Source organism: Camelina sativa, chromosome 5 (genome assembly GCF_030686135.1).
Source record: "Camelina sativa cultivar CO46 ecotype springtype chromosome 5, ASM3068613v1".
Taxonomy (NCBI): Eukaryota; Viridiplantae; Streptophyta; class Magnoliopsida; order Brassicales; family Brassicaceae; genus Camelina; species Camelina sativa.
In genome coordinates, this window is record NC_141884.1 from 18210432 (window position 1) to 18237119 (window position 26688).

The window sequence follows — 26688 nt, forward strand, 5'->3', positions numbered from 1 at the left end:
GCAGTACTAGGAGGACCTAAGTCCCCCAAGAGTCGCGAGCAAACGATTCTGAACGCGTCTGAGTCCTATCCCTATCCAGGTTTCCTTCCCGTAGCTCGCGTAAAAACATCTCAATGTCCTACCAACCACATATCCCCTCACCGGGATACCCCATGACCACTCAAGGATCATATACACGCCACAAAGGCCGCCACAAAGGCCAACAAAATGTCCTAACAAGGACCGCCACCAAGGCCATCCTAAAGAGGACCGCCACCAAGGCCACTCGTCCCGAAGGACCGTCACAAAGACCATCTGTCCCGAAGGACCGTCACAAAGACCATCTGTCCCAAAGGACCGTCACAAAGACCATCTGTCCCGAAGGACCGTCACAAAGACCATCTGTCCCGAAGGACCGTCACAAAGACCATCTGTCCCGAAGGACCATCGCAAGGACACTCTGGCTAAACAGCCCGCCACAAAGGCCAACAATTGGCTAAAAGCCCGCCACAAAGGCCACACAATTGGCTAAAAGCCCGCCACAAGGGCCACACAATGTCTTGAAAGACCGCCACACACAAGCACACTGACTCGAAAGTCCACCACAAAGGCCACAAAAGCCCCTCCAAGGCTTCCCACCGCTAAAATGGACAAATTCTAATTCCCGTAAAACTTTCCATATTTAGCACTTTCCATTTTTGGAAACTTTCCACTTTAAGAAACCTCCATTTCAGGAAACTTTCCTCCAAAACTCCCGCCTCACGGAAACTTTGTACCCCGAGCACCACCTCATCTTGTTACTGAGTCGCACAACCAACCACCCCAAGCGACCGAGTAACAAGAGAGATGGGCTGGAATACTCCATTCCCGCTCTAGCCATGAATTATAGATGGGACAAGGCTAAACAAGCTCAAGTCGCGGCTTGCTCCTCATACCACTTCTTGAACCTTGCCTTCATCTTTGCCTCAGGCTCCCAAGTCTGCTCCTCCACACCATCACAGTCCCACAGGACTCTCATCAAAGGAATCTTCTTCTTCCGAAGTTCCTTGATCCTCCTCTCGAGAACCCTCACTGGTCTCGCCTCCACAATCATGTTGGGCTGAAGATCCTCAGGAACCTTAGCCAACACCTGTTCACCCTCACGGAGACACTTCCGCAACATAGACACATGGAAAACCTTATGGAATGCAGGCATAACCTCAGGTAACTCCAATCTATATGCCACTGGTCCAACCCGCTCAATCACTCTGAATGGACCCATATACCTCGGACTCAACTTAGTCTCTGACAATGACCTGTTCGGACCCCGCAACATGGCCATCTTGAGGTACACTCTGTCTCCTACCTGAAACTCAAGATCTCTCCTCCTCTTATCAGCATAACTCCTCTGCCTATCCTGAGCCTCCTTCATGTGCAGCTTGAGAACCCGAATCTTCTCTGAGGTCTTCTGACCAAAACTAGCACCAAACATGCTCCTCTCCCCCACCTGAGTCCAGCATAATGGTGTACGACATGGTCTCCCATATAGAGCCTCATAAGGAGCCATCTTAATACTCGCCTGATAACTGTTGTTGTAAGCAAACTCTACCAGGTTTAAGTGATCTGCCCAATGGCCACCCCAATCCAACACACACATCCTCAGTAAATCCTCCAGCGTCTGGATCGTCCTCTCTGACTGTCCATCAGTCTGGGGATGATAAGCTGTACTCATATGCACCTTAGTGCCCATCTCTGCCTGAAATGCCTTCCAGAACACCGAAGTGAACTTAGAATCCCTATCAGACACAATGCTCGCTGGCACCCCGTGCAATCTGACTATCTCCCTCACATACTTCTTAGCCAAGACCGCTGCTCCATCAGTCTTCTTAATGGCCAGAAAATGTGCTGACTTAGTCAACCGGTCCACAATGACCCATAGCATCAAAGGTCCGTGACACTGGCAATCCTACCACAAAATCCATAGTGATCATATCCCACTTCCACTCAGGAATGGGTAAACTCTTTGGTAACCCGCCAGGAACCTGATGCTCAGCCTTCACTAGCTGACACACATCACACCTCGAAACCTAACCCGCTACATCCTTTTTCATCCCGACCCAATGATAGTACCTCTTGAGATCACGGTACATCTTAGTCGCTCCTGGATGAATGGATAACTTGCTCGCATGAGCCTCTCTCAGAATCTCCTGTCTCAACTCCTCACCCTTGGGCACACAAACCCGACCGTGCACCAAGATAGTACCATTATCTGAGATCTGATACTCTGAATCCACATCCTTAGAGGCATTCACCAGCCCCAAATCCTTCTCCTGAGCCAACCGCACCCTACTCAGAAGATCTGCTCTATCTACTACTTCCAAACCCAACGGTTCCTGTGAAACAGCACATAAGCTCAAAGCACTGATCTCCCCTACCAGAGACTCCATCTCATGCTCCTGAGCCAAAGCTACCCTCTTCCGACTCAGAGCATCTGCAACCGTGTTAGCCTTACCAGGATGATAGGCTATCTCCAAATCATAATCCGCCACAAGCTCCATCCACCGCCTCTGTCTCAAATTCAGCTCAGGCTGAGTGAATATATACTTCAGGCTCTTATGATCTGTAAACACCTGTACCTTTGCACCATAAAGATAAGATCTCCAAATCTTTAGGGCAAAAACTACAGCACCCATCTCCAAATCATGAGTAGGATAGTTGCCTTCATGCACCCGCAACTGCCGCGAAGCATAGGCAATCACCTTCCCATGCTGCATCAGAACACACCCCAAACCAACTCTAGATGCATCTGTATAAACCACATAGAGTTCTCCTTGCTCAGGCAAAGCCAACACTGGCGCAGTAGTCAACATCTCCTTCAGGCTTGCAAAGCCTTTCTCACACTCTTCTGACATGACAAAAGGAACATCCTTCCCTGTCAACTTAGTCATAGGACGTGCTCTGCTTGCAAACCCCTGCACAAACCTCCTATAGTAACCTGCCAATCCAAGGAAACTCCTGATCTCTGTGGCATTCTGCGGTCTAGGCCAATCTCTGATAGCCTGAATCTTCTCTGGATCCACATAAACCCCCTCTGCAGAAACAATGTGACCCAGAAAGCCCATCTCACGCTGCCAAAAACTGCACTTGCTCAACTTAGCAAACAACTTCTGCTCCCGCAGCTTCTCCATAACTGCCCTCAAATGCACTGCATGCTCCTCAGGACTCTTAAAATAAACCAGGATATCGTCGATGAAAATGATGACAGACACATCCAGAAACTCCTGAAACACACTGTTCATCAATCTCATAAACGCTGCTGGTGCGTTAGTCAACCCGAGAGGCATCACCACAAACTCATAATGCCCATACCTCGTCCTCAAAGCCGTCTTCCTCACATCTGCCTCATCTATCAGTATCTGATGATAACCCGACGCCAGATCTACCTTGGAGAACCAAGTAGCACCCCTCAATTGATCCAACAACTCATCGATCCTAGGAAGTGGATACTTGTTCTTCACAGTGACCCGGTTCAAACCCCTATAATCGATACACAACCTGAAACTCCCATCCTTCTTCTTCACAAACAACACCGGCGCTCCCCACGATGATACACTAGGACGGATGAAACCCTTACTCAACAAATCCTCAAGCTGCTTCTTCAGCTCTGCCATCTCTGTTGGAGCCTTGGATAACGGTGTCGTCCCCGGTTCCAGTTCAATGGTAAAAGGATCCGACCGAGATGGTGGTAATCCCTGTAAAGACTGAAACACATCCTCAAACTCTTCTACTACCGGAATGCCGCTAATCGTAGACTTCCCCACTGACTCTGGCATCGATATAGTAACCAAATAAGCCTCACGGCCCCTCTCGATCATCTTCCCAGCCTGAATGGCCGAGATCACGAGACTCCCCGAAGTCAGTCTAATACCCTGAAAAACCAACTTCCCTTCTGGACGCTCAAACTGTACTCTACCCCGATAGCAATCCAAATGTACCCTATGCCGATGCATCCTATCCATCCTGAGAATAACGTCATACAGCTCCACTGGACTGATAAGCAAATCTGCTGGCCAGGACTCTCCTGCGATCTGAATATCAATTCCTCTGGCTCGTCCAATAACTCTCAGGAATTTGCCTCCCGCAACTCTAACAACTCCTGTACGCTCTCCAGGATCCCCACTGATCCCTGCACTCTCCGCACACTCCGGAGTAATGAAGCTGTGAGAAGCTCCAGAATCAAACATAACATGGGAATTATACCCGCCCACCAACAAGGTCCTTACACAAACCTCATGTGTTGAGAACCTAACACTTTATCACAGGAACCATAAAATCTGACCCTACTAAAATTCACAAAGATTAAGTACCAGAAATTATACCTGTGATCGCCCCGGCACTGGTTCCACCAGTCTCCGCTGTCGTGTAAACCCGTGGTGCCTGCTCAATCCGTGCCACCTGATGACCTCCAGGCTGCACCTGCTGCGACGCTGCCACTGCTGCCGGCTGCAACTTGGGACAAAAAGGCCTGATGTGCCCTGTCTCCCTACAATGATAGCATACACGAGCCGCTATCGTCGGAGCACTCCTCTTGGGACAGCTAGCAACCTTGTGATCCTTGCTCCCACAACCGAAGCAACTCGCACCACTCGGCCTTTGCGTAGCCTCCCACTTCCTCTTGGTTCCCTGTGCAGGCCTACCGACCCTGCTCGAACCACCCTGCTGCTGAGCCTTACTAGGCTGAACCGCTGGAGCTACCGCCACTAACTGTGCCCGGATATCCTCCTCAATCTCTGCTGCAGTCTCAACCAGCTCTGCACGCGTAGCATAATACCTCCCTCTACAATGAACTCTCAAATCATCACGTAGAGCCCTCATAAACCTCCTAACCTGAGCCTCCTCAGGCTCCATAGCCCGACCCCCATAACAAAGAAGTCGACTGAACTCCAAGTCCAGCTCCCGCACTGACCGTGTCCCCTGAGACAACTGAAGGAACTGCACCTCCAAACGATCCAATGCCTCTCTAGGAAAATACTTGCGGTTGAACTCCAAAACGAAGTCAGCCCAAGTCATCTCCCGCTGCACCCTCCTAGCAGCCACAGATCTCCACCACAACTCAGCATCACCACTCAAAAAGTAGACCCCTATGTCCACCCAGAACTCCTCAAGACATCTCAGAGTATGGAAGTTACGTTCCACCCTCGTCCTCCACGCATCCGCAGCAGTAGGATCCACACCTCCTGGAAACTGCTCAGTACGCAACCGACCCAGCTCTGTCAACATGCTGAGATAACGAGCATGGACCCCTATATCCGCAGCCATTGGCTGCCGCTCCTCCGCCACCACTGGTGGCACTACCTGAGCCGGAGCCGGTACCACTGGTGGTAACCGCGCCAACACCTCTGCTAGCAGAGCCGCAAAGTCAGTACCAGGAACTCCACCCGCTGGGACTCCCACACCCGAGACCCTAGCATCACTGGCCACGGGAGCATCAACACCGCCCCCTCCTGCCACACTCACGGAATCCCCAGAAACACCCTACAACTCGCCAACACCCTCAGCTGTCACACTCTGGTCCTCGGTCTCACTAACCACTGGGACTCTGCCCCTACCACGACCACGTCCGCGTCCACGACCACGTCCGCGTCCACGACCTCGACCAGCCACAACATCCTCTCTAACCATCTGCACTACCATGAACAGAAGGCTAAGCAAACAATTTCTATTATAGCACAGAAACATAAACTCACCGTGGAATCACACACTCGGCTCGAAGAGGATGTTCTAGGACTCCATGCCACACATAATTGACTAACTCACATAATCAATTAAAGCATCCCAAACATCTACAACAAAAACCTAGTGAACCCAAACCTAGAACCGTAAGGGCTCTGATACCAAAGTGAAACAACCGACCCCTTTTTTTTTTAAATAATAATAAATAATATAAATATATAAATAAACTACAACTAGTGGTCCCATATCCACTAGCCACCTAACCACATTCACAATTAACAGCGGAACAATACACCAATAAATATCCAATAAACCAATAATAATCAAACAATAATCCAATATCATAACATAAGCAATAACCAAATACCCAACAACAAGAAACAAGGAACCAGCAACCTAGCAATGTTTCTAACGACTCAATTCTAGCAACCTAACAATGTCAGACAACATCCAATCGAGTCCCTAGAACATCCTCCTCTTCATTGCCTTTGATTCCACGATCATACTTTGCCTTTACCTGCACACCACAAACAACAATTGAGATGCGTAAGTATCACAAATACTTAGTGAGGCGATCCTCCCATCTACTGGGCTATACACACAAGCAACAATGATTCCAAAGTTCCAAAACAAGCAACAAACAAACACACAAACCAGGAAATCAAACATCGTCTCGCTGGAAGGGAGGTGTCGACCGACACCAGCCTAGTGTCGACCGACACTACCCCACAGTGTCGATCGATGCTTGACTTGCTAGTGTCGACCGACACCAAGTGGTGTCGATCGACACTCCCTCTGCAACTGCGATCCGCGCGAAGTCGAGAGTCGAATCTCGCTCCCAATCTCTTCCAAAACGTCCAATACTCAAAACCCAAGCCTTATACCTCCGTAGGAACCTGTATCAACAAATTCCCAGCAAGAAAAAAACACACAAGCAAGAACAAGGGAATCAAAGGCTTAGATTAGCCATGGTCATGCACTCACTTCTTTGAAGGAAGATTTAGACCAAAGGAAACGAATCCAACACTCTCAGCAGCCCTCTAACACGTTCCTAGCCTTGGATCTTCACTCCCACAGCAAGATCTCACCAAAAACGCCTTGAAATCCCACAAACTCTCTCAAGAACCTTTGAAACTGTTTTTCTCCTTTTGTTTTCTCTCAAACGGCGACACAACAACCTCTGAAACACGACCTAGGTCGTTTTCTTCCTTTTAAGACCCGGTTCAATGGTTTCCTTAAACCAAACCGGTCCAAATCAACGATTGAAACAAACCCGACGAACCCAGAATTAGTGGTGTCGATCGATGCTACAAGGGTATCGATCGACACCCCAACCAAAAACGCATATTCCGGTTCGCGGATGTTACAGAAAATCATTTGATCAAAAAAAAAAAAATCTAGGAAAATCTCGGAAATTAATACCAAAATCTCGGAAAAATTAATTAAACATAGATAATAAGGAAATCAGAATTAAATATATCCCTAATAATTTGTACTTGCCATAACTAATCGACAATTAAAAATCAAAACAGTTAACAATATACCATTTTAATAACAAACTAATTGATTGTTTCTTAAAATATCTACCAATATAACAAATGTTTTTTCTTTATCGATCACAGTTGTAAATGTATTTTTGAAAATTTAGAATTATTATTTTCCTAACCTACTAACCATTCGGAGTAATTATAGGAACCATAACTATTAAGAAAAATATATTAAATGAAAGATTTTTCTATAACCCTAAATGACAGCTTATTTGTTTTTGTATAAGTACTGCTTCTATTGACATGCCGATCACTCAGATTCATTGCTATAGTTCTATTAAAATATTTGGTATTTTTTTTTTCAACCAAACATTAATTAAATTAAAATAAAACTCCAAGATTGGTTGCCCAAACCGGAGGGAAAGAGTTTACAAAAGAAATTTCTGAAAGTAAAGATCTTGAAGAACGGGCTAGACAATCTGCCCGTACATTGAGCTCTCTAGTGATCCTGGTTAGGGAGAAGGAGGGGAAGCATGATCTGAGCACAAAAAACTCCTCCAACAGATTCGAAAAAGCTGGCCAATCGTCAGGCATCTCCACCATCGCCACCAGTTCTGCACAATCTGTCTCGAAACTCTGACAATCCACTCCCGCCGCCAAAAGTGACTCCATAGCCCAAATCAAGGCTTGTAGCTCTGCATGTAAGGATGTGGAGCCGCGCCTTTGGCTCCGTGCTCCCAGAAGAAGCGTCGAAACTTCATCACTACAACACCACCACCCCAGTCCCTGCAGAGGATCTGAACCCTTCCATGAGCCATCAATCTGACAACGAGGAAACACCCCCCTGTCCTCCAGCAGAGGCGTAGTATGTAAATAGCTATCTGAGTAAGATTTGGCTTCTTCCCACAATAGTCTATCATTATTCTCCTGGAGTAAAATCTCCATCGGCTCTGCCTCTAACCCCTGAAAAAATTTTTATTCCTATCTTTCCATAGTGACCAAAGTATCCAGGGGAGGTGGATAGCTACATCTGGATCCCCCGATTGAGAATCTGCCCGCCAAAAAATAAAATCTAAATTTGCATAGATTGAAGCATATGGAAAACCATTCGGAACTACCAAAACCGGCGACAAACCCCAAACATCGCGCGAACGAGGACAGTCAAAAAGAGCATGGTTAATCGTCTCTGGTGCAGACTCACATCGTTTGCAGAGAGTATCACACTGGACACCCCTATACGCAAGCCGTTTCAACACTGGGAGAGTGCCCGAAGCAATCTGCCAGAAAAAATGTTGGACCTTCGGGGGAACATCAAGTTTCCACGATTGGGCCCTAAGGGCCATACAAGTTGGCCCGTATTCGACATCCGTCAATAATTCTCTGGCTAGCCGATATCCTGATTTAACCGTATACTTCCCTGACTTGGTAAAGTGCCATACTAAACAATCCGATCGCTGGACTTTACTGACCGCCATACTCCGAATAATCTGTATATCCCCCGGATCCAGAAACTCCTCCAGAGCAGGCAAATGCCAATCCTTCGTAACAGGATTAATTAAGTGGTTCACCATCAAACTCGGTAACCAGTGTCTTCCTTGACCATTTGCTGGGCGTGGTCGAATATCTGGTATCCATGGGTCACGGCAAACCGAAATAGAACAACCCGATCCTACCGCCCACCGCGCTCCATGTTCCACCAATTCCTTAGTTGAAAAAATACTCCTCCAAGCGAAGGAGGGGTTATATGGTTTTTTGGCCATAAGAGGGTGTTTATTTCTAAAATATCTGCCCTTCAACACCCGAGCCATTAAGGACGTCAGATGTTGAATTAACCGCCAATACTGTTTCGCTAGCATAGCATCATTAAATTGTTCCAGGGCTCTGAAACCTAGACCCCCTTCACACTTATCCTTACATAATTTATCTCAGGCCACCCAATGTAGACCACGAGTCCTATCATTGGATTTCCACCAAAAGGTGGAAATAGCACCCGTTAATTTAGATGTCAACTCCTGCGGCAATTTATAGCAGGACAGCACATGGTTAGGAAGTGCCAGCGCTACTGATTTAATCATAATCTCCTTACCACCTTTCGATAAGAGCTTTGCATTCCAACCATTGACTCAGTCATCCAACATAACGAAAAACCTTCGTTTTTGATCCTTGGAGGCTTTCAGGAATGCCCAAATACGAGCCCATACCCCCCTCTTTAGAAATACCAATAACCGACTTCAACTGATCCCTTATTTCAGAAGGAACCTTCTTGCCAAACATTATAGAAGACTTCTCTAAATTAACCTCTCTAAATTTGGTATTTTTTTTTAGTGCTCTTTTGGTGTTTTTTGGTTATATAAAATCAAAATAGTTCTTTTGGTGTTTTTTCCTACCTCAAGTTATTGATTTGTTTCAGATTTTTTCACTCGGTGATTAACCCAGTAACATCTTCAGTATGAAGCAAAAAGAAACCAGGGAAAGCAACTATTAAGTTAATTCACTAAACCAATAATATATTAAATTCATGTATTATAGTCTCAAAATTACATGTAAACTAAAGTTATTATTTTACTTTTTGTACTTCAAAAAGCAAGTATATAAGATTAAGTACACGTGAACATTAGGATGGAAGGTTATGATAATTTCATTCCCATGTATATATACATGTATTAATGAGAGTTTGACTTGAGTGGTTAACAGGACAACGAATATGCCAGTTTTGAATAAATATGGAATCATCAGTTACATATTAATTTAATATTGAATTATTTTCTTAAGCCTATGTTTTCTCATATTTTTTTTGTGGTTTATACAGAGTGACATGTAAAACCAAAATCATAGGAAAAACTGTTACAATGTTTTCAATAAAAAAAAAAATTCAGAATACACAAGCTACACCGCACCTTTTGCACAACTCTACAGGTTTTAATTTTTATTATAACTTATATATGTTATAATAGAATATAATGTCACTGTAGTGGCAACCCTCAAGTTTTCAATAATATATTATAAGGTATGTTCGTTTCAACCTTCAAATTACAAGTGAGCGACTTAAAAGCAATGAATTCGGTAATTAGTGTCGCTAAAACTAAACCAGAGACAGATTAAGAAAACGTGAACTTGCATGATTAAACGAACTGGCCCATAGTCTAATCAAAGTTTTGAAATTGCATGATTAAAAGACTTTTTAAAATGATTTACGATTGTAATGTCTGTATTTTCTAAGGTAAAACAGGGAGGAGAAAAATCAAGGCACTTCTTGACGTATAATATACTTTACTTGTGATTGATTTTACTGTATTTAGAGTTATATAGATGAAAACAACATGTAATTATGTACTACTAGAGTTATGCATCTATCTACAAATAGTGTAAGATATATATGTGTGGTATAAAAGATAAATTGTTTTTTAATATATTACATAAATTGTAACTTCACATTTTTTGTTTTACATTTTAGGGGTAGATTATTTTTGATTAGAAGAGAAAAAATCAAAAAGGTAATTTTATTTTTTTTGGTAGTAAAGACCAGCTAATTTTGTTGACCCGTTGGATCCTGGTCATATAAACTTGTGGATCTTTGTTTACAAATTACAAAATAATTAAAATTAAATCAACAACTTGATAAGTAGCCAATATTTATGAAAGTCGTTTTAAAAGTGTTCATAGCTAATTAGATTATTAATATTGGTAATGTATATATGGAAATTTATTTAATTTTGGTAGTATATTATTTGATATTTCTAAACGATCATCTAATTTAATATCTATATGGAAAGAAACATGTAATTCAGAAAAAATATATTATCTAAACTATTCTAGATTCAAGCATAATTCAGACATAACATTTATTTATGTGGATTACATGGGACAAGTTTTCGTGGGTCAATATAATTTAATATATTGCAGGGCAGGCATAGCAGACGGGGTTAATCATCACGTAGAGCCCTCATAAACCTCCTAACCTGAGCCTCCTCAGGCTCCATAGCCCGACCCCCATAACAAAAAAGTCGACTGAACTCCAAGTCCAGCTCCCGCACTGACCGTGTCCCCTGAGACAACTGAAGGAACTGCACCTCCAAACGATCCAATGCCTCTCTAGGAAAATACTTGCGGTTGAACTCCAAAACGAAGTCAGCCCAAGTCATCTCCCGCTGCACCCTCCTAGCAGCCACATATCTCCACCACAACTCAGCATCACCACTCAAAAAGTAGACCCCTATGTCCACCTAGAACTCCTCAAGACATCTCAGAGTATGGAAGTTACGTTCCACCCTCGTCCTCCACGCATCCGCAGCAGTAGGATCCACACCTCCTGGAAACTGCTCAGTACGCAACCGACCCATCTCTGTCAACATGCTGAGATAACGAGCATGGACCCCTATATCCGCAGCCATTGGCTGCCGCTCCTCCGCCACCACTGGTGGCACTACCTGAGCCGGAGCCGGTACCACTGGTGGTAACCGCGCCAACACCTCTGCTAGCAGAGCCGCAAAGTCAGTACCAGGAACTCCACCCGCTGGGACTCCCACATCCGAGACCCTAGCATCACTGGCCACGGGAGCATCAACACCGCCCCCTCCTGCCACACTCACGGAATCCCCAGAAACACCCTACAACTCGCCAACACCCTCAGCTGTCACACTCTGGTCCTCGGTCTCACTAACCACTGGGACTCTGCCCCTACCACGACCACGTCCGCGTCCACGACCACGTCCGCGTCCACGACCACGTCCGCGTCCACGACCTCGACCAGCCACAGCATCCTCTCTAACCATCTGCACTACCATGAACAGAAGGCTAAGCAAACAATTTCTATTATAGCACAGAAACATAAACTCACCGTGGAATCACACACTCGGCTCGAAGAGGATGTTCTAGGACTCCATGCCACACATAATTGACTAACTCACATAATCAATTAAAGCATCCCAAACATCTACAACAAAAACCTAGTGAACCCAAACCTAGAACCGTAAGGGCTCTGATACCAAAGTGAAACAACCGACCCCTTTTTTTTTTAAATAATAATAAATAATATAAATATATAAATAAACTACAACTAGTGGTCCCATATCCACTAGCCACCTAACCACATTCACAATCAACAGCGGAACAATACACCAATAAATATCCAATAAACCAATAATAATCAAACAATAATCCAATATCATAACATAAGCAATAACCAAATACCCAACAACAAGAAACAAGGAACCAGCAACCTAGCAATGTTTCTAACGACTCAATTCTAGCAACCTAACAATGTCAGACAACATCCAATCGAGTCCCTAGAACATCCTCCTCTTCATTGCCTTTGATTCCACGATCACACTTTGCCTTTACCTGCACACCACAAACAACAATTGAGATGCGTAAGTATCACAAATACTTAGTGAGGCGATCCTCCCATCTACTGGGCTATACACATAAGCAACAATGATTCCAAAGTTCCAAAACAAGCAACAAACAAACACACAAACCAGGAAATCAAACATCGTCTCGCTGGAAGGGAGGTGTCGACCAACACCAGCCTAGTGTCGACCGACACTAGCTCAATGGTGTCGACCGACACTACCCCACAGTGTCGATCGATGCTTGACTTGCTAGTGTCGACCGACACCAAGTGGTGTCGATCGACACTCCCTCTGCAACTGCGATCCGCGCAAAGTCGAGAGTCGAATCTCGCTCCCAATCTCCTCCAAAACGTCCAATACTCAAAACCCAAGCCTTATACCTCCGTAGGAACCTGTATCAACAAATTCCCAGCAAGAAAAAAACACACAAGCAAGAACAAGGGAATCAAAGGCTTAGATTAGCCATGGTCATACACTCACCTCTTTGAAGGAAGATTTAGACCAAAGGAAACGAATCCAACACTCTCAGCAGCCCTCTAACACGTTCCTAGCCTTGGATCTTCACTCCCACAGCAAGATCTCACCAAAAACGCCTTGAAATCCCACAAACTCTCTCAAGAACCTTTGAAACTGTTTTTCTCCTTTTGTTTTCTCTCAAACGGCGACACAACAACCTCTGAAACACGACCTAGGTCGTTTTCTTCCTTTTAAGACCCGGTTCAATGGTTTCCTTAAACCAAACCGGTCCAAATCAACGATTGAAACAAACCCGACGAACCCAGAATTAGTGGTGTCGATCGATGCTACAAGGGTATCGATCGACACCCCAACCAAAAACGCATATTCCGGTTCGCGGATGTTACAGAAAATCATTTGATCAAAAAAAAAAAAATCTAGGAAAATCTCGGAAATTAATACCAAAATCTCGGAAAAATTAATTAAACATAGATAATAAGGAAATCAGAATTAAATATATCCCTAATAATTTGTACTTGCCATAACTAATCGACAATTAAAAATCAAAACAGTTAACAATATACCATTTTAATAACAAACCAATTGATTGTTTCTTAAAATATCTACCAATATAACAAATGTTTTTTCTTTATCGATCACAGTTGTAAATGTATTTTTGAAAATTTAGAATTATTATTTTCCTAACCTACTAACCATTCGGAGTAATTATAGGAACCATAACTATTAAGAAAAATATATTAAATGAAAGATTTTTCTATAACCCTAAATGACAGCTTATTTGTTTTTGTATAAGTACTGCTTCTATTGACATGCCGATCACTCAGATTCATTGCTATAGTTCTATTAAAATATTTGGTATTTTTTTTTCAACCAAACATTAATTAAATTAAAATAAAACTCCAAGATTGGTTGCCCAAACCGGAGGGAAAGAGTTTACAAAAGAAATTTCTGAAAGTAAAGATCTTGAAGAACGGGCTAGACAATCTGCCCGTACATTGAGCTCTCTAGTGATCCTGGTTAGGGAGAAGGAGGGGAAGCATGATCTGAGCACAAAAAACTCCTCCAACAGATTCGAAAAAGCTGGCCAATCGTCAGGCATCTCCACCATTGCCACCAGTTCTGCACAATCTGTCTCGAAACTCTGACAATCCACTCCCGCCGCCAAAAGTGACTCCATAGCCCAAATCAAGGCTTGTAGCTCTGCATGTAAGGATGTGGAGCCGCGCCTTTGGCTCCGTGCTCCCAGAAGAAGCGTCGAAACTTCATCACTACAACACCACCACCCCAGTCCCTGCAGAGGATCTGAACCCTTCCATGAGCCATCAATCTGACAACGAGGAAACACCCCCCTGTCCTCCAGCAGAGGCGTAGTATGTAAATAGCTATCTGAGTAAGATTTGGCTTCTTCCCACAATAGTCTATCATTATTCTCCTGGAGTAAAATCTCCATCGGCTCTGCCTCTAACCCCTGAAAAACTTTTTATTCCTATCTTTCCATAGTGACCAAAGTATCCAGGGGAGGTGGATAGCTACATCTGGATCCCCCGATTGAGAATCTGCCCGCCAAAAAATAAAATCTAAATTTGCATAGATTGAAGCATATGGAAAACCATTCGGAACTACCAAAACCGGCGACAAACCCCAAACATCGCGCGAACGAGGACAGTCAAAAAGAGCATGGTTAATCGTCTCTGGTGCAGACTCACATCGTTTGCAGAGAGTATCACACTGGACACCCCTATACGCAAGCCGTTTCAACACTGGGAGAGTGCCCGAAGCAATCTGCCAGAAAAAATGTTGGACCTTCGGGGGAACATCAAGTTTCCACGATTGGGCCCTAAGGGCCATACAAGTCGGCCCGTATTCGACATCCGTCAATAATTCTCTGGCTAGCCGATATCCTGATTTAACAGTATACTTCCCTGACTTGGTAAAGTGCCATACTAAACAATCCGATCGCTGGACTTTACTGACCGCCATACTGCGAATAATCTGTATATCCCCCGGATCCAGAAACTCCTCCAGAGCAGGCAAATGCCAATCCTTCGTAACAGGATTAATTAAGTGGTTCACCATCAAACTCGGTAACTAGTGTCTTCCCTGACCATTTGCTGGGCGTGGTCGAATATCCGGTATCCATGGGTCACGGCAAACCGAAATAGAACAACCCGATCCTACCGCCCACCGCGCTCCATGTTCCATTAATTCCTTAGTTGAAAAAATACTCCTCCAAGCGAAGGAGGGGCTATATGGTTTTTTGGCCATAAGAGGGTGTTTATTTCTAAAATATCTGCCCTTCAACACCGAGCCATTAAGGACGTCAGATGTTGAATTAACCGCCAATACTGTTTCGCTAGCATAGCATCATTAAATTGTTCCAGGGCTCTGAAACCTAGACCCCCTTCACACTTATCCTTACATAATTTATCTCAGGCCACCCAATGTAGACCACGAGTCCTATCATTGGATTTCCACCAAAAGGTGGAAATAGCACCCGTTAATTTAGATGTCAACTCCTGCGGCAATTTATAGCAGGACAGCACATGGTTAGGAAGTGCCAGCGCTACTGATTTAATCATAATCTCCTTACCACCTTTCGATAAGAGCTTTGCATTCCAACCATTGACTCAGTCATCCAACCGATCTTTAACATAACGAAAAACCTTCGTTTTTGATCCTTGGAGGCTTTCAGGAATGCCCAAATACGAGCCCATACCCCCCTCTTTAGAAATACCAATAACCGACTTCAACTGATCCCTTATTTCAGAAGGAACCTTCTTGCCAAACATTATAGAAGACTTCTCTAAATTAACCTCTCTAAATTTGGTATTTTTTTTTAGTGCTCTTTTGGTGTTTTTTGGTTATATAAAATCAAAATAGTTCTTTTGGTGTTTTTTCCTACCTCAAGTTATTGATTTGTTTCAGATTTTTTCACTCGGTGATTAACCCAGTAACATCTTCAGTATGAAGCAAAAAGAAACCAGGGAAAGCAACTATTAAGTTAATTCACTAAACCAATAATATATTAAATTCATGTATTATAGTCTCAAAATTACATGTAAACTAAAGTTATTATTTTACTTTTTGTACTTCAAAAAGCAAGTATATAAGATTAAGTACACGTGAACATTAGGATGGAAGGTTATGATAATTTCATTCCCATGTATATATACATGTATTAATGAGAGTTTGACTTGAGTGGTTAACAGGACAACGAATATGCCAGTTTTGAATAAATATGGAATCATCAGTTACATATTAATTTAATATTGAATTATTTTCTTAAGCCTATGTTTTCTCATATTTTTTTTGTGGTTTATACAGAGTGACATGTAAAACCAAAATCATAGGAAAAACTGTTACAATGTTTTCAATAAAAAAAAAAATTCAGAATACACAAGCTACACCGCACCTTTTGCACAACTCTACAGGTTTTAATTTTTATTATAACTTATATATGTTATAATAGAATATAATGTCACTGTAGTGGCAACCCTCAAGTTTTCAATAATATATTATAAGGTATGTTCGTTTCAACCCTCAAATTACAAGTGAGCGACTTAAAAGCAATGAATTCGGTAATTAGTGTCGCTAAAACTAAACCAGAGACAGATTAAGAAAACGTGAACTTGCATGATTAAACGAACTGGCCCATAGTCTAATCAAAGTTTTGAAATTGCATGATTAAAAGACTTTTTAAAATGATTTACGATTGTAATGTCTGTATTTTCTAAGGTAAAACAGGGAGGAGAAAAATCAAGGCACTTCTTGACGTATAATATACTTTACTTGTGATTGATTTTACTGTATTTAGAGTTATATAGATGAAACAACATGTAATTATGTACTACTAGAGTTATGCATCTATCTACAAATAGTGTAAGATATATATGTGTGGTATAAAAGATAAATTGTTTTTTAATATATTACATAAATTGTAACTTCACATTTTTTGTTTTACATTTTAGGGGTAGATTATTTTTGATTAGAAGAGAAAAAATCAAAAAGGTAATTTTATTTTTTTTGGTAGTAAAGACCAGCTAATTTTGTTGACCCGTTGGATCCTGGTCATATAAACTTGTGGATCTTTGTTTACAAATTACAAAATAATTAAAATTAAATCAACAACTTGATAAGTAGCCAATATTTATGAAAGTCGTTTTAAAAGTGTTCATAGCTAATTAGATTATTAATATTGGTAATGTATATATGGAAATTTATTTAATTTTGGTAGTATATTATTTGATATTTCTAAACGATCATCTAATTTAATATCTATATGGAAAGAAACATGTAATTCAGAAAAAAATATATTATCTAAACTATTCTAGATTCAAGCATGATTCAGACATAACATTTATTTATGTGGATTACATGGGACAAGTTTTCGTGGGTCAATATAATTTAATATATTGCAGGGCAGGCATAGCAGACGGGGTTAATCATCACGTAGAGCCCTCATAAACCTCCTAACCTGAGCTGATCACTAATCCATATCACAATTGATCCGGGTTCGCTATCATGTCGATCCAAAATTGATGGTTATAACAATATTATGAAAACAACCCAATATAAGTTTATGTTCTAAATATCATATCAAATAAATATATCTACCAATAAAATGTCGTACATATATGCAGTTCTGAATCTCTTACATGTTTTCTTATTTGTTGGACTACAATATAAGATCTCAAATATTTAAATTATTATTAAAACCTTAGTAATGAGATAGAATATAAGATCTCAAGTAGTTAAATTATTATTAAAACTTTAGTTATGCGATAGAAAAATCTTAACATATACGGAATGAGACGCATTTTCTGTCTCAAAATAAACATACTGTTTTCGTTACTACTTTTTTTTTATGGTATTGTCTTTATTGATAACAAAAACAAATCTGATCATTCTTTTTGTCTAAACCAAATGTAGAATTTGGATCTTGAATATTAATAACATTTCTAAAAAAATGTTTACAAATATGTTAGTAAACTTAGTTTTTGAAATCAACCCGCACGTATATGCGGGTCCGAATCTAATGAATCTTAAAGGCCTTTAAATCTTGTGGATGTCTCATAACTCCATTTTGGATTGTCGAATTACCCGTTAGCTATTAATTTCGTTCTATAAATTTGTTATCATAAAATCTTGTTGAGAAAAACAATATACCCACCTTTTCAAAAATTGTTATATTCGACCTATAGTTAGAAAATCATAATGGCTAAACCGTTTAGGAGGAAGTGACACAAGAAGTAGCAAAGTTTAAAAGTTAAAACCATAAGTTTATGCACATCGATGACATTATATATGAAAGATTCAAATTATGTACTTGAAATTTTCTTAATATCAAAGTTTGAGATACGGTGTAGCGAAGTCATGCGGCACATAGACAATTTGATCATGAAATATGCATATAATATTTTAAATACTAAACATGTGTACGTGTACGTTAATGCGAGGCGTCTCTTACGCATCTTAATTGTTGTTTGTGGTGTGCAGGTAAAGGCAAAGTGTGATCGTGGAATCAAAGGCAATGAAGAGGAGGATGTTCTAGGGACTTGATTGGATGTTGTCTAACATTGTTAGGTTGCTAGAATTGAGTCGTTAGAAACATTGCTAGGTTGCTGGTTCCTTGTTTCTTGTTGTTGGGTATTTGGTTATTGCTTATGTTATGATATTGGATTATTATTGGATTATTATTGGTTTATTGGATATTTATTGGTGTGTTGTTCCGCTGTTGATTGTGAATGTGGTTAGGTGGCTAGTGGATATGGACCACTAGTTGTAGTTTATTTATATATTTATATTATTTATTATTATTTAACAAAAAAAAGGGTCGGTTGTTTTATTTTCCTAGATTAAGCTGCTAATATTATATGAACTTCCTTATAAACTAAGCGCTAATTAGTTTTAATTAGTTGTTTAAATTATACGCTAATTTGTGGGTTGATTAATTTAAGGGGTGGTATTGGATTCTAATTTATGAAGATTTTTGAAGAGTTCAACAAAATACTAAAAGTGAATAAGTGAAAGATTGTTAAAGATTGCTAGAGAGTTTTGTTGATTAGTTTTTTAAAATCTTGTAAAGTCCTCCAAATAATCCCTGTATTTTTGTGATATTTTCCATGACTTTATTTTGTAAATAAAGTGTCTAAAATCATGAACCAATAACATAATAATTGAACTCATTAACAATCCTAAATTTTTTTGTTTTAATTGAATAACACAAAACTTTTAATGACTTTATAAAAGTCTGAACATAAAAGTCTGAATCCAATAACCCAAAGTTGTTAAGATTTTAAATGACTTGTTACAAATCACAAACTAATAACACTAAACAAAGTTTAACAAAATCTTGATCAAATAACAATATACTCTACATAACATTTAAAATATTTAAAACTCTATTCAAATCTCAAACCAATAACCTCCACTTAGATTTTATAGTAGGTCTTAATAAATGTCAGCCATTTTTTTTTTTTTTTGAAATGATAGGTTTGTAGTTTGAAGTATGCGAGGTGTGTACGACGTTCATCACATACGTTGCTTTTATAGTAGGTGTAGGATGTTCTAAAGAATATATCATAGTATTTAATATTTGATCATATTATCTTGGAAGATTTGGTAAGTTACTAAAATTTAGTAAACAAAATATTTTGTAATCGTGGATATATAATTCGAAATTGGAGATCACATAATCTTGGTAAATTATGTTAACTGTTCAATATTGTGTTGGTAATTTCCGAGATTTGTTTAGATTTAGTTGAACTTCTTTTAGAAATTCTAAACTAATTATGGGGGATTGATTTAGTTAGATTGTTTATGGTAGGTTTAAATTTGAGCCAATTTTTATGTGATATTTAAATGTTAGGTGATCTCACTTAATTTTACCCGATTTGGTTAATTTTATCAGATTTGGTTCGGCTATCAATCTGTTTGGTTATAGATTAATATCAATCTGTTTGGATACACAATTTATATATCATTATTCTGTTTTCAGTATCATTTCATGTAATAATCTCTTAATCTATGTCTACTTATTAAAAATGTTTCCCTTTTAATAGTATACTAGAGATTGGACCCGCACATACGTGCGGAGGTAATTTTAAAAGAACTAAGTTTGTAATTAAGTTTGGATTATGCGGAGTTACATTTGTAATTATGAATGTTAAAAATGTTATTAACATTCATAATCTAACTTTGTACCAATTTATTTTCAGTTTGGCTTGGAAAGAAGATGATTAGATTTAAGTACATTAAAAAATAGTAAGAGAAAGATAGTATACAGATCTGTTTATGTGTTTCTGGACTCCGTCTCATCCCATATACGGTATGTCCCTTTTTATCTTATAACCGTAGTTTTAATAATATTTTATCAATTTGAGATTGTATATTTTAGTCCAACAAATAAGGAAGTAGGTAAAAGATTCACATCCACATAACATTTTATTTGTAAATATAATTATTTGGTATAACATTTATAACATAAACTTATATTGGTTTACCTTCATCAAATTTCTAAACGTTTGAAATAATAACCGCTTCACCATAAATTTTGGATTCACATAAAGTATAAATTAACTATCGTAATTTTATAATCTCATCTTGATATATTTATTTCTTGTTCTTTTTTCTATGAAAAATAGTTTATATAATGTTTTTTTTTAGATTACCTGTTCCCGTCTCGTATATGATCTTCTTTTTTTTTTTTTTACAATTATGTATTAGTAAAACTAAAATTATTTGGGGTTAATTTCTGTGAAGTAAACCTATGGACCAACCCGCACTTTTGTGCAGGGTTTTTATTTTTTATTTTTAATTTGTTTAAATTGTTTATATTAGACAATTTATTAAAAATAGTGAGAAGACCTATAATATATAAATTTTGACAGAAAACATAAATTTGTGTAATTTAATTCAACCCAAAGTCTTTAGGAGCCATAATTATAGAAGTTCATTATAATAAGTATTGATAAAATAAAAAATGAAGTTAAAATATATAAAAACTAATATTATTATTAGTTTGGTAAAAATAAAAGAAAAAAAAAAATGAGTCAAAACAGTATATGCAATTCAATTTGATCATGTAGAAGTAATAAAAAAAATTCAAAGTTGTAAAGGTTGCATTCATAAAAATTACATATTCAAAATATAACTTTGTAATTAATTATTTTAAATGAAACTTTCTGATTGTTTGTTTAACTGGTGGATATATGTCATGCTTTTTTGTTTTTTTTTTGTATCCCTAAGTGTGCTCCCTAATTAATATTATAGATATATGATTATTTGTTTCTATTTAATTGTATTAAATTGATTTGTTATTTCTGTAAATATCTCACAATTTAAAATCAAATCAAATATGTTTACATATATATATATATATATATAATTTTCTATTTAAATTCTTTGATTTTTATGGAAGCAAACTTTAAACTTTATACCATTTCCAAAATATAGGGTAATTTTTAATTTATAATTAATTTCGTAATTATTATTTTCATAAATATTAGATTTTTGACTAACAGTTGTTGTTTACCATATATTGTTTATTCTTTTATTTTTAATTATATAAGTAATTGAGCCTGTTTGGCAACATGAATATATGTCATGCTTTTTTTATTTTTTTTTGTATCCCTAAGTGTGCTCCCAATTAATATATATATAATTTTTGATTTAAAATTTTTTGATTATTATGAAAGCAAACTTTAAACTTTAAACCATTTCCAAAATATAAGGTAATTTTGATTTTATAATTAATTTCATAATTATTGTTTCCATAAATATTAGATTTTTGACTAATCGTTTTTGTTTACCATATATTATTTATTTTTTATTTTTAATTATATAAGTAACTGAACCTGTTTGGCAACATGAATATATGTCATGTTTTTTTGTTTTTTATATTCCTAAGTGTGCTCCCCAATTAATAGTATAGATAGATAGATTATAGATTATAGGGATCACTTCTTCTTAAAGAGTTCAGCATAATATAATTAAACTCAAGGGCATCTCAGTTATAATCAGAGAAGATAACGTTCATTTTGGTCCCAACAAAATTTTCAAATTAAAACACACAACCTCCACAGCCACAAGAGAGTTGGTTAAAACGAAGAAACTTAAAACATGTTTGTACCAAAAATAACTTACTGGATCTCTATCTCATCTTTTGTCTTCTTCTCCTCTTCTATCAACAAAATATCTTGTGATTGCATGGTCAAGCCAGTTTGTTATAGACTATTGAGCAGACGAAGTTTGTGGTGGCAAACTGTAGAAGAACTAGTATTTAAACAAGTCTTGTTTCATTATCATTTCATCAATACAAGCTTATACTTGCTAGTCTTTTCTCTACATACTATTCATTTTGTAACCAAACAAGTCGTCAATTGTAAGATGGAAGGCAAATTTGTAGCTTTAAGTGTGCTCATGATGAGTCTGCTCATGGTGCAAATTCAAGTTGAAGCAAAGATCTGCTGCCCGTCCCAGAATGCGAGAAATGCCTATATTGTCTGTGATTATACCCCAAAAATCCCCCAGTTCGTTTGTTTATTTTCCACTGGATGCACAAAAGTTTCTGATAATGGTCGATGCCCTTCAGGATCTATTTACAACCGTCTCGAGAACTCAGGTAAATTGATTTTTCTTTTTTTTCTAGTGTTTTGTTATTTATTCGTTGCATAGATGAATTCCAATCTTGATGCAAGTTGCATGGATTTTGACTTGTAACTTAAGGTGATGCTGTCAATGAATACTGCAAGTTGGGGTGTGCTTCCTCTGTGTGCAGTGCCATGACTACTCTCAAGAACTCTGGTAAATTGACTCCGACCCCAAAAATTATTATTATTATTATAGTAGTTGGAAAAATAGAGATTAATTAATAAATTTATTGTAATCTTGTTTTGGTGACTAGATGCTAGTGAAATTGTGGGTGGAGACGTTGAAAAATGTATCAACACATGTTCTATCCTCTGCACTAAGGGCTTTGTGAAGCCTGCACTTGAAACCGCCTAAACAAGTACATCCACGGATTGAAGATACCACATCCATGTTTACAGTGTTGTTTTCCATGTTTTCAATAAGTGTTTGTTTTCCTTCGTTTTCAATAATTGTCAGTCTATCTGACAAAAATGCTACACTCTTGTGTTACCTGCTACAGTTTTCGGTTTGTCTATGTTTATTGTTTCCGTTTTGTCTGTGTTGTGTTAAAAAAATTATATTGCGCGTCCTTCTCTTCACATTTTTTTTCTTTCTAAAACGAAATTATTGTCCTATTACAATCAAACTCATGATGTCATGACGACAACAACATATGCCTGACTTTGCTACACCGTATCTCAAATTCTGATTAAGAAATTTTCAAGTATAATTTGAACTAGGTACAACCCGCACTATATACGGGATAAACGGATTTAAATAAAATATTATGAAGAAAATTATTATTTGAGATTTAAGATTTGTTTGTATAAAACAAAATATGTAAGTAATTTTTTTTTTTCGTTTATTCAAATTTGTGTTTATATTCTATAAAATACGTTTCATCCGTAAAATATTTGAACTTGGAAAAGAATTAGTGGTATAGAAAGTTTTGATGTCTTTTTGTGTTTCTAAAAATTAAATTCACATATTTTATGTTTCACATTATTATCTATATCACTATACCATTAAATAGATAAAGCAATATTTTTCAACTAATTGATTTAATTTAAACTAATCTTAAGTTTAAAAATGCAATGAGAAAAATGATAAAAGTGATAAATAAATGAATAATTTTTTTTCTTGTTTCTGAAATGTAATTTACTTTTAATAAGTAAATAGGCTATAAAAATGATAATTAAATACATTTTCGGATTTAATAGTTGATTAAATCTTTTATTTTTAAAAACTAATAGAAAAAACATTGGTTTATAATATTTCAGTGGCATATTTATGTAAATAACAATGAGAAGTAAGTGCATTTATTAAAAAAATGTACAGAAGCTCTGTGAGTGCGACACTTCAACATTTTCATGAGAGTGCTTCTCTTTTAATATATAGGGGATGTGTCATATATAACGTCATTGATGTGCAGAAACTAATGGTTTTATAAAACGAATGCATTTAAAGAGGATAATGGCCTTAAAGGCCTAGGTTTATTACTTGTTTGTTTTTATTATAAACTAGATTAGGACCCGCGGTACACCACGGGCAAAATTATTTATAACTAAAATATTTAAATTATGGTTAAATATGTTATAATTATATAATAATTGTTAAATAAACCATATAATACCGTAATATAATTTATTTTTTACATAATATTTATTTATTTAATTTAATTAGATATGTCTATTCTCTGATACCAATAGTGTTAACAAAATAATGAAATGATGTTTTATCCCTGTAACACCGAATTAGTGATATTTTTTAATTTATATAAATATCGATAAAATCCGTCCCGCTATATAACTCCGTCCCAAGATATTTTAACTCACACTATATCATCTTAATTTTTAATATTTATTGTGTATCTACGGTATAATAATTATCATATTTAACTTTTAAAATTTTTTAAATATTTTTCATATTTAACCTTTTAAAAATCTTTAAAATAAAGAACCGGAATAAATCAAATAAAAGTTTTTAAAGTTTGAATGCCTGATAAATCAAGATTTCTACTCATTTGTATTCAGAATCATTTTGGTCTCTTTTATAGTATGACTCTGAACCATTGCCAAATTTTTTTAGATGATATGGGATATTGTACCCGTAATTTTTTATTCATCTATTGAGTAATATATATCTGTTTTTAAAAATTTATATTACATCATATGCAGGAAAAAATCATAATTTTTATCAACTAAATGTATTATAGAATAATTTAAGATAATTCAAATAAAAAAATGAAATAAATCATATATTTATGTTTGAATGAGGTAGAAAGATTTCCTTATTTTTTTAAATCTTATCTATAATTAATTTTGAAATTTTGGTAACTAATATTAAAGTCAATGCATTAAATGTATAAAATTTTCAAAAAGTATTTTTGAGCAAAAACTGCTGCAAAAATACTAGTATAGACTAGGTAATATCAATTTTCTCTTGGCCGGCGTCGCCTCCAGCGTCAGCCATACTTTCGTTTTCTTTTTGTTTTTTGCAATTTCTCATTCTCAACATTAAATTTTATTCAGATTCAGAGTTCTTCTTATAAATTTTCTTCACTCTAAATTCATGAAGAGACTCTTGAAATTGACGAAGCACAGAGATGGGTTTCACCGAAAATTCAATCCATGGTGCCCACCTCATATATATTATCCTAATTTATTATTGAATCATTCCACCCACAACCATATAAATTTGGTTTCGACTTCAGTGAGTCATGTTGCAAAGCCACTTCCAGAAACCTTGAAGATGGACCAGAAGCCTTCTCGTCGATGGTATCGTAACCGCAAAAAAACACTCTGGCTTGGTAGATCTGGTATTCTCTCTTCCATAGTTATGCGATTATGTTGTCTCGTCGTAGCCATTTATCTCTCTTGTAGAGCGCTTTTCCGGTGTACACAGTTGTGTTATTGCCGGTGTTTTGTCTCCGATTGTGTCTCATCTTCTTCTTCTTGTAACCAATCGTTGATCATTGTCTCAAGAACGAAGCGGCGTGTTCGGCAGTTGTCATTCCCCTCCATCAAATGGTATGGAGATGTAATTTGGATTTTTGATCCTGGAATCATTGGGGATTGGATTGACAACGCAGGCGAGTTTAAGAGATGTTTATTGCAGACATCGGTTCATAGGACCGGTTTGAGACAGTGGCTAAGGATATGGTGGAAAGAGATCATGTTGATTTTGATTTTACTATTAGTCCTCGGCAATTTCAATGTGTGTCTTTGGAGATGTCTACATGGAACAAGATTCAAAAGATGGTACTCATCATCTCATCAAGCATGGGCATTAGTTATAACCAAGAAAGATGTCATCTCCTATGTCTGGAGATGTTTTGTTGGGATGCGATGTAACGGATGGATCGCAACCATTGATCATTTCAAAGTATATTGGAGTTTCGTCAAAAAAACGATAGCAAAACAAGATGATCATGTAGGATTAAGGAAGAAGGCGAATAAGATAATATATTATCAAATCTATTAGGGCTTATGAAAGAAAGCGGCGTTTAATTCTCTTGTTCGATTGTATTTTCTTCTTCTTAAACTATAATCAATTCTTGGTTGTATGCGTATGTTTTGAAGATAACTATGTATCTCAGTTCCAATTTTAATAAAATAAAGTAAGATGTTAAAAAAAAAAAAGACTAGGTAATATCCTGCGCATCCTAGGTTTATTACTTGTTTGTTTTTATTATAAACTAGGTAATATCTTGCGCATATGCACGGACTATTTTATTAGTTATGTTAATTTATTTTAGTTTATGTAATACTCATAATACTATGAGAATTTTCTGAGAACATTTTTTAATAAAGTTTTTTCTGTTGGTATCTCTAAAAAGGGGTATTGAAAAAGATGCATTTTAAAAAATTTCCCTAAAAATACATATATAACAAACAAATTTCCTAAATGTCTGAAATACACTTTATTTATTCAAAACATACAATATCAAAATATACCACTTATTTAAAAAATATTGTCAATGATAAAAATAAAAATTTACTATAATATTTAAAATTTACCTAAAATATTTAATAATTAAATTCCAAAATTTA

General features: G+C 37.5%; 3 protein-coding genes and 1 pseudogene across 4 annotated transcripts; 2 read left to right on the forward strand and 2 right to left on the reverse strand.

Moving 5' to 3' along the window:
- Positions 1-8134: 8134 nt before the first annotated feature.
- Positions 8135-8938, reverse strand: LOC147943926 (uncharacterized). The gene has a single exon (XM_087512410.1). The coding sequence runs from the start codon at positions 8936-8938 to the stop codon at positions 8135-8137; it is 804 nt and encodes a 267-aa protein (XP_087368536.1).
- A 5529-nt stretch (positions 8939-14467) lies between these two features.
- Positions 14468-15082, reverse strand: LOC147943927 (uncharacterized). Its single transcript, XM_087512411.1, has one exon. The coding sequence runs from the start codon at positions 15080-15082 to the stop codon at positions 14468-14470; it is 615 nt and encodes a 204-aa protein (XP_087368537.1).
- Positions 15083-22246: 7164 nt separating this feature from the next.
- Positions 22247-23235, forward strand: LOC147943928 (putative thionin-2.4). The gene is made up of 3 exons (XM_087450211.1): positions 22247-22628; positions 22733-22810; positions 22911-23235. The coding sequence occupies exons 1-3, from the start codon at positions 22394-22396 to the stop codon at positions 23009-23011; spliced, it is 414 nt and encodes a 137-aa protein (XP_087306337.1). The 5' UTR covers positions 22247-22393; the 3' UTR covers positions 23012-23235.
- A 1847-nt stretch (positions 23236-25082) lies between these two features.
- Positions 25083-26246, forward strand: LOC104775214 (uncharacterized; annotated as a pseudogene). The gene has a single exon (XR_015598072.1). The product of XR_015598072.1 is annotated as an uncharacterized LOC104775214 (transcript).
- The last annotated feature ends 442 nt before the right edge of the window (positions 26247-26688 follow it).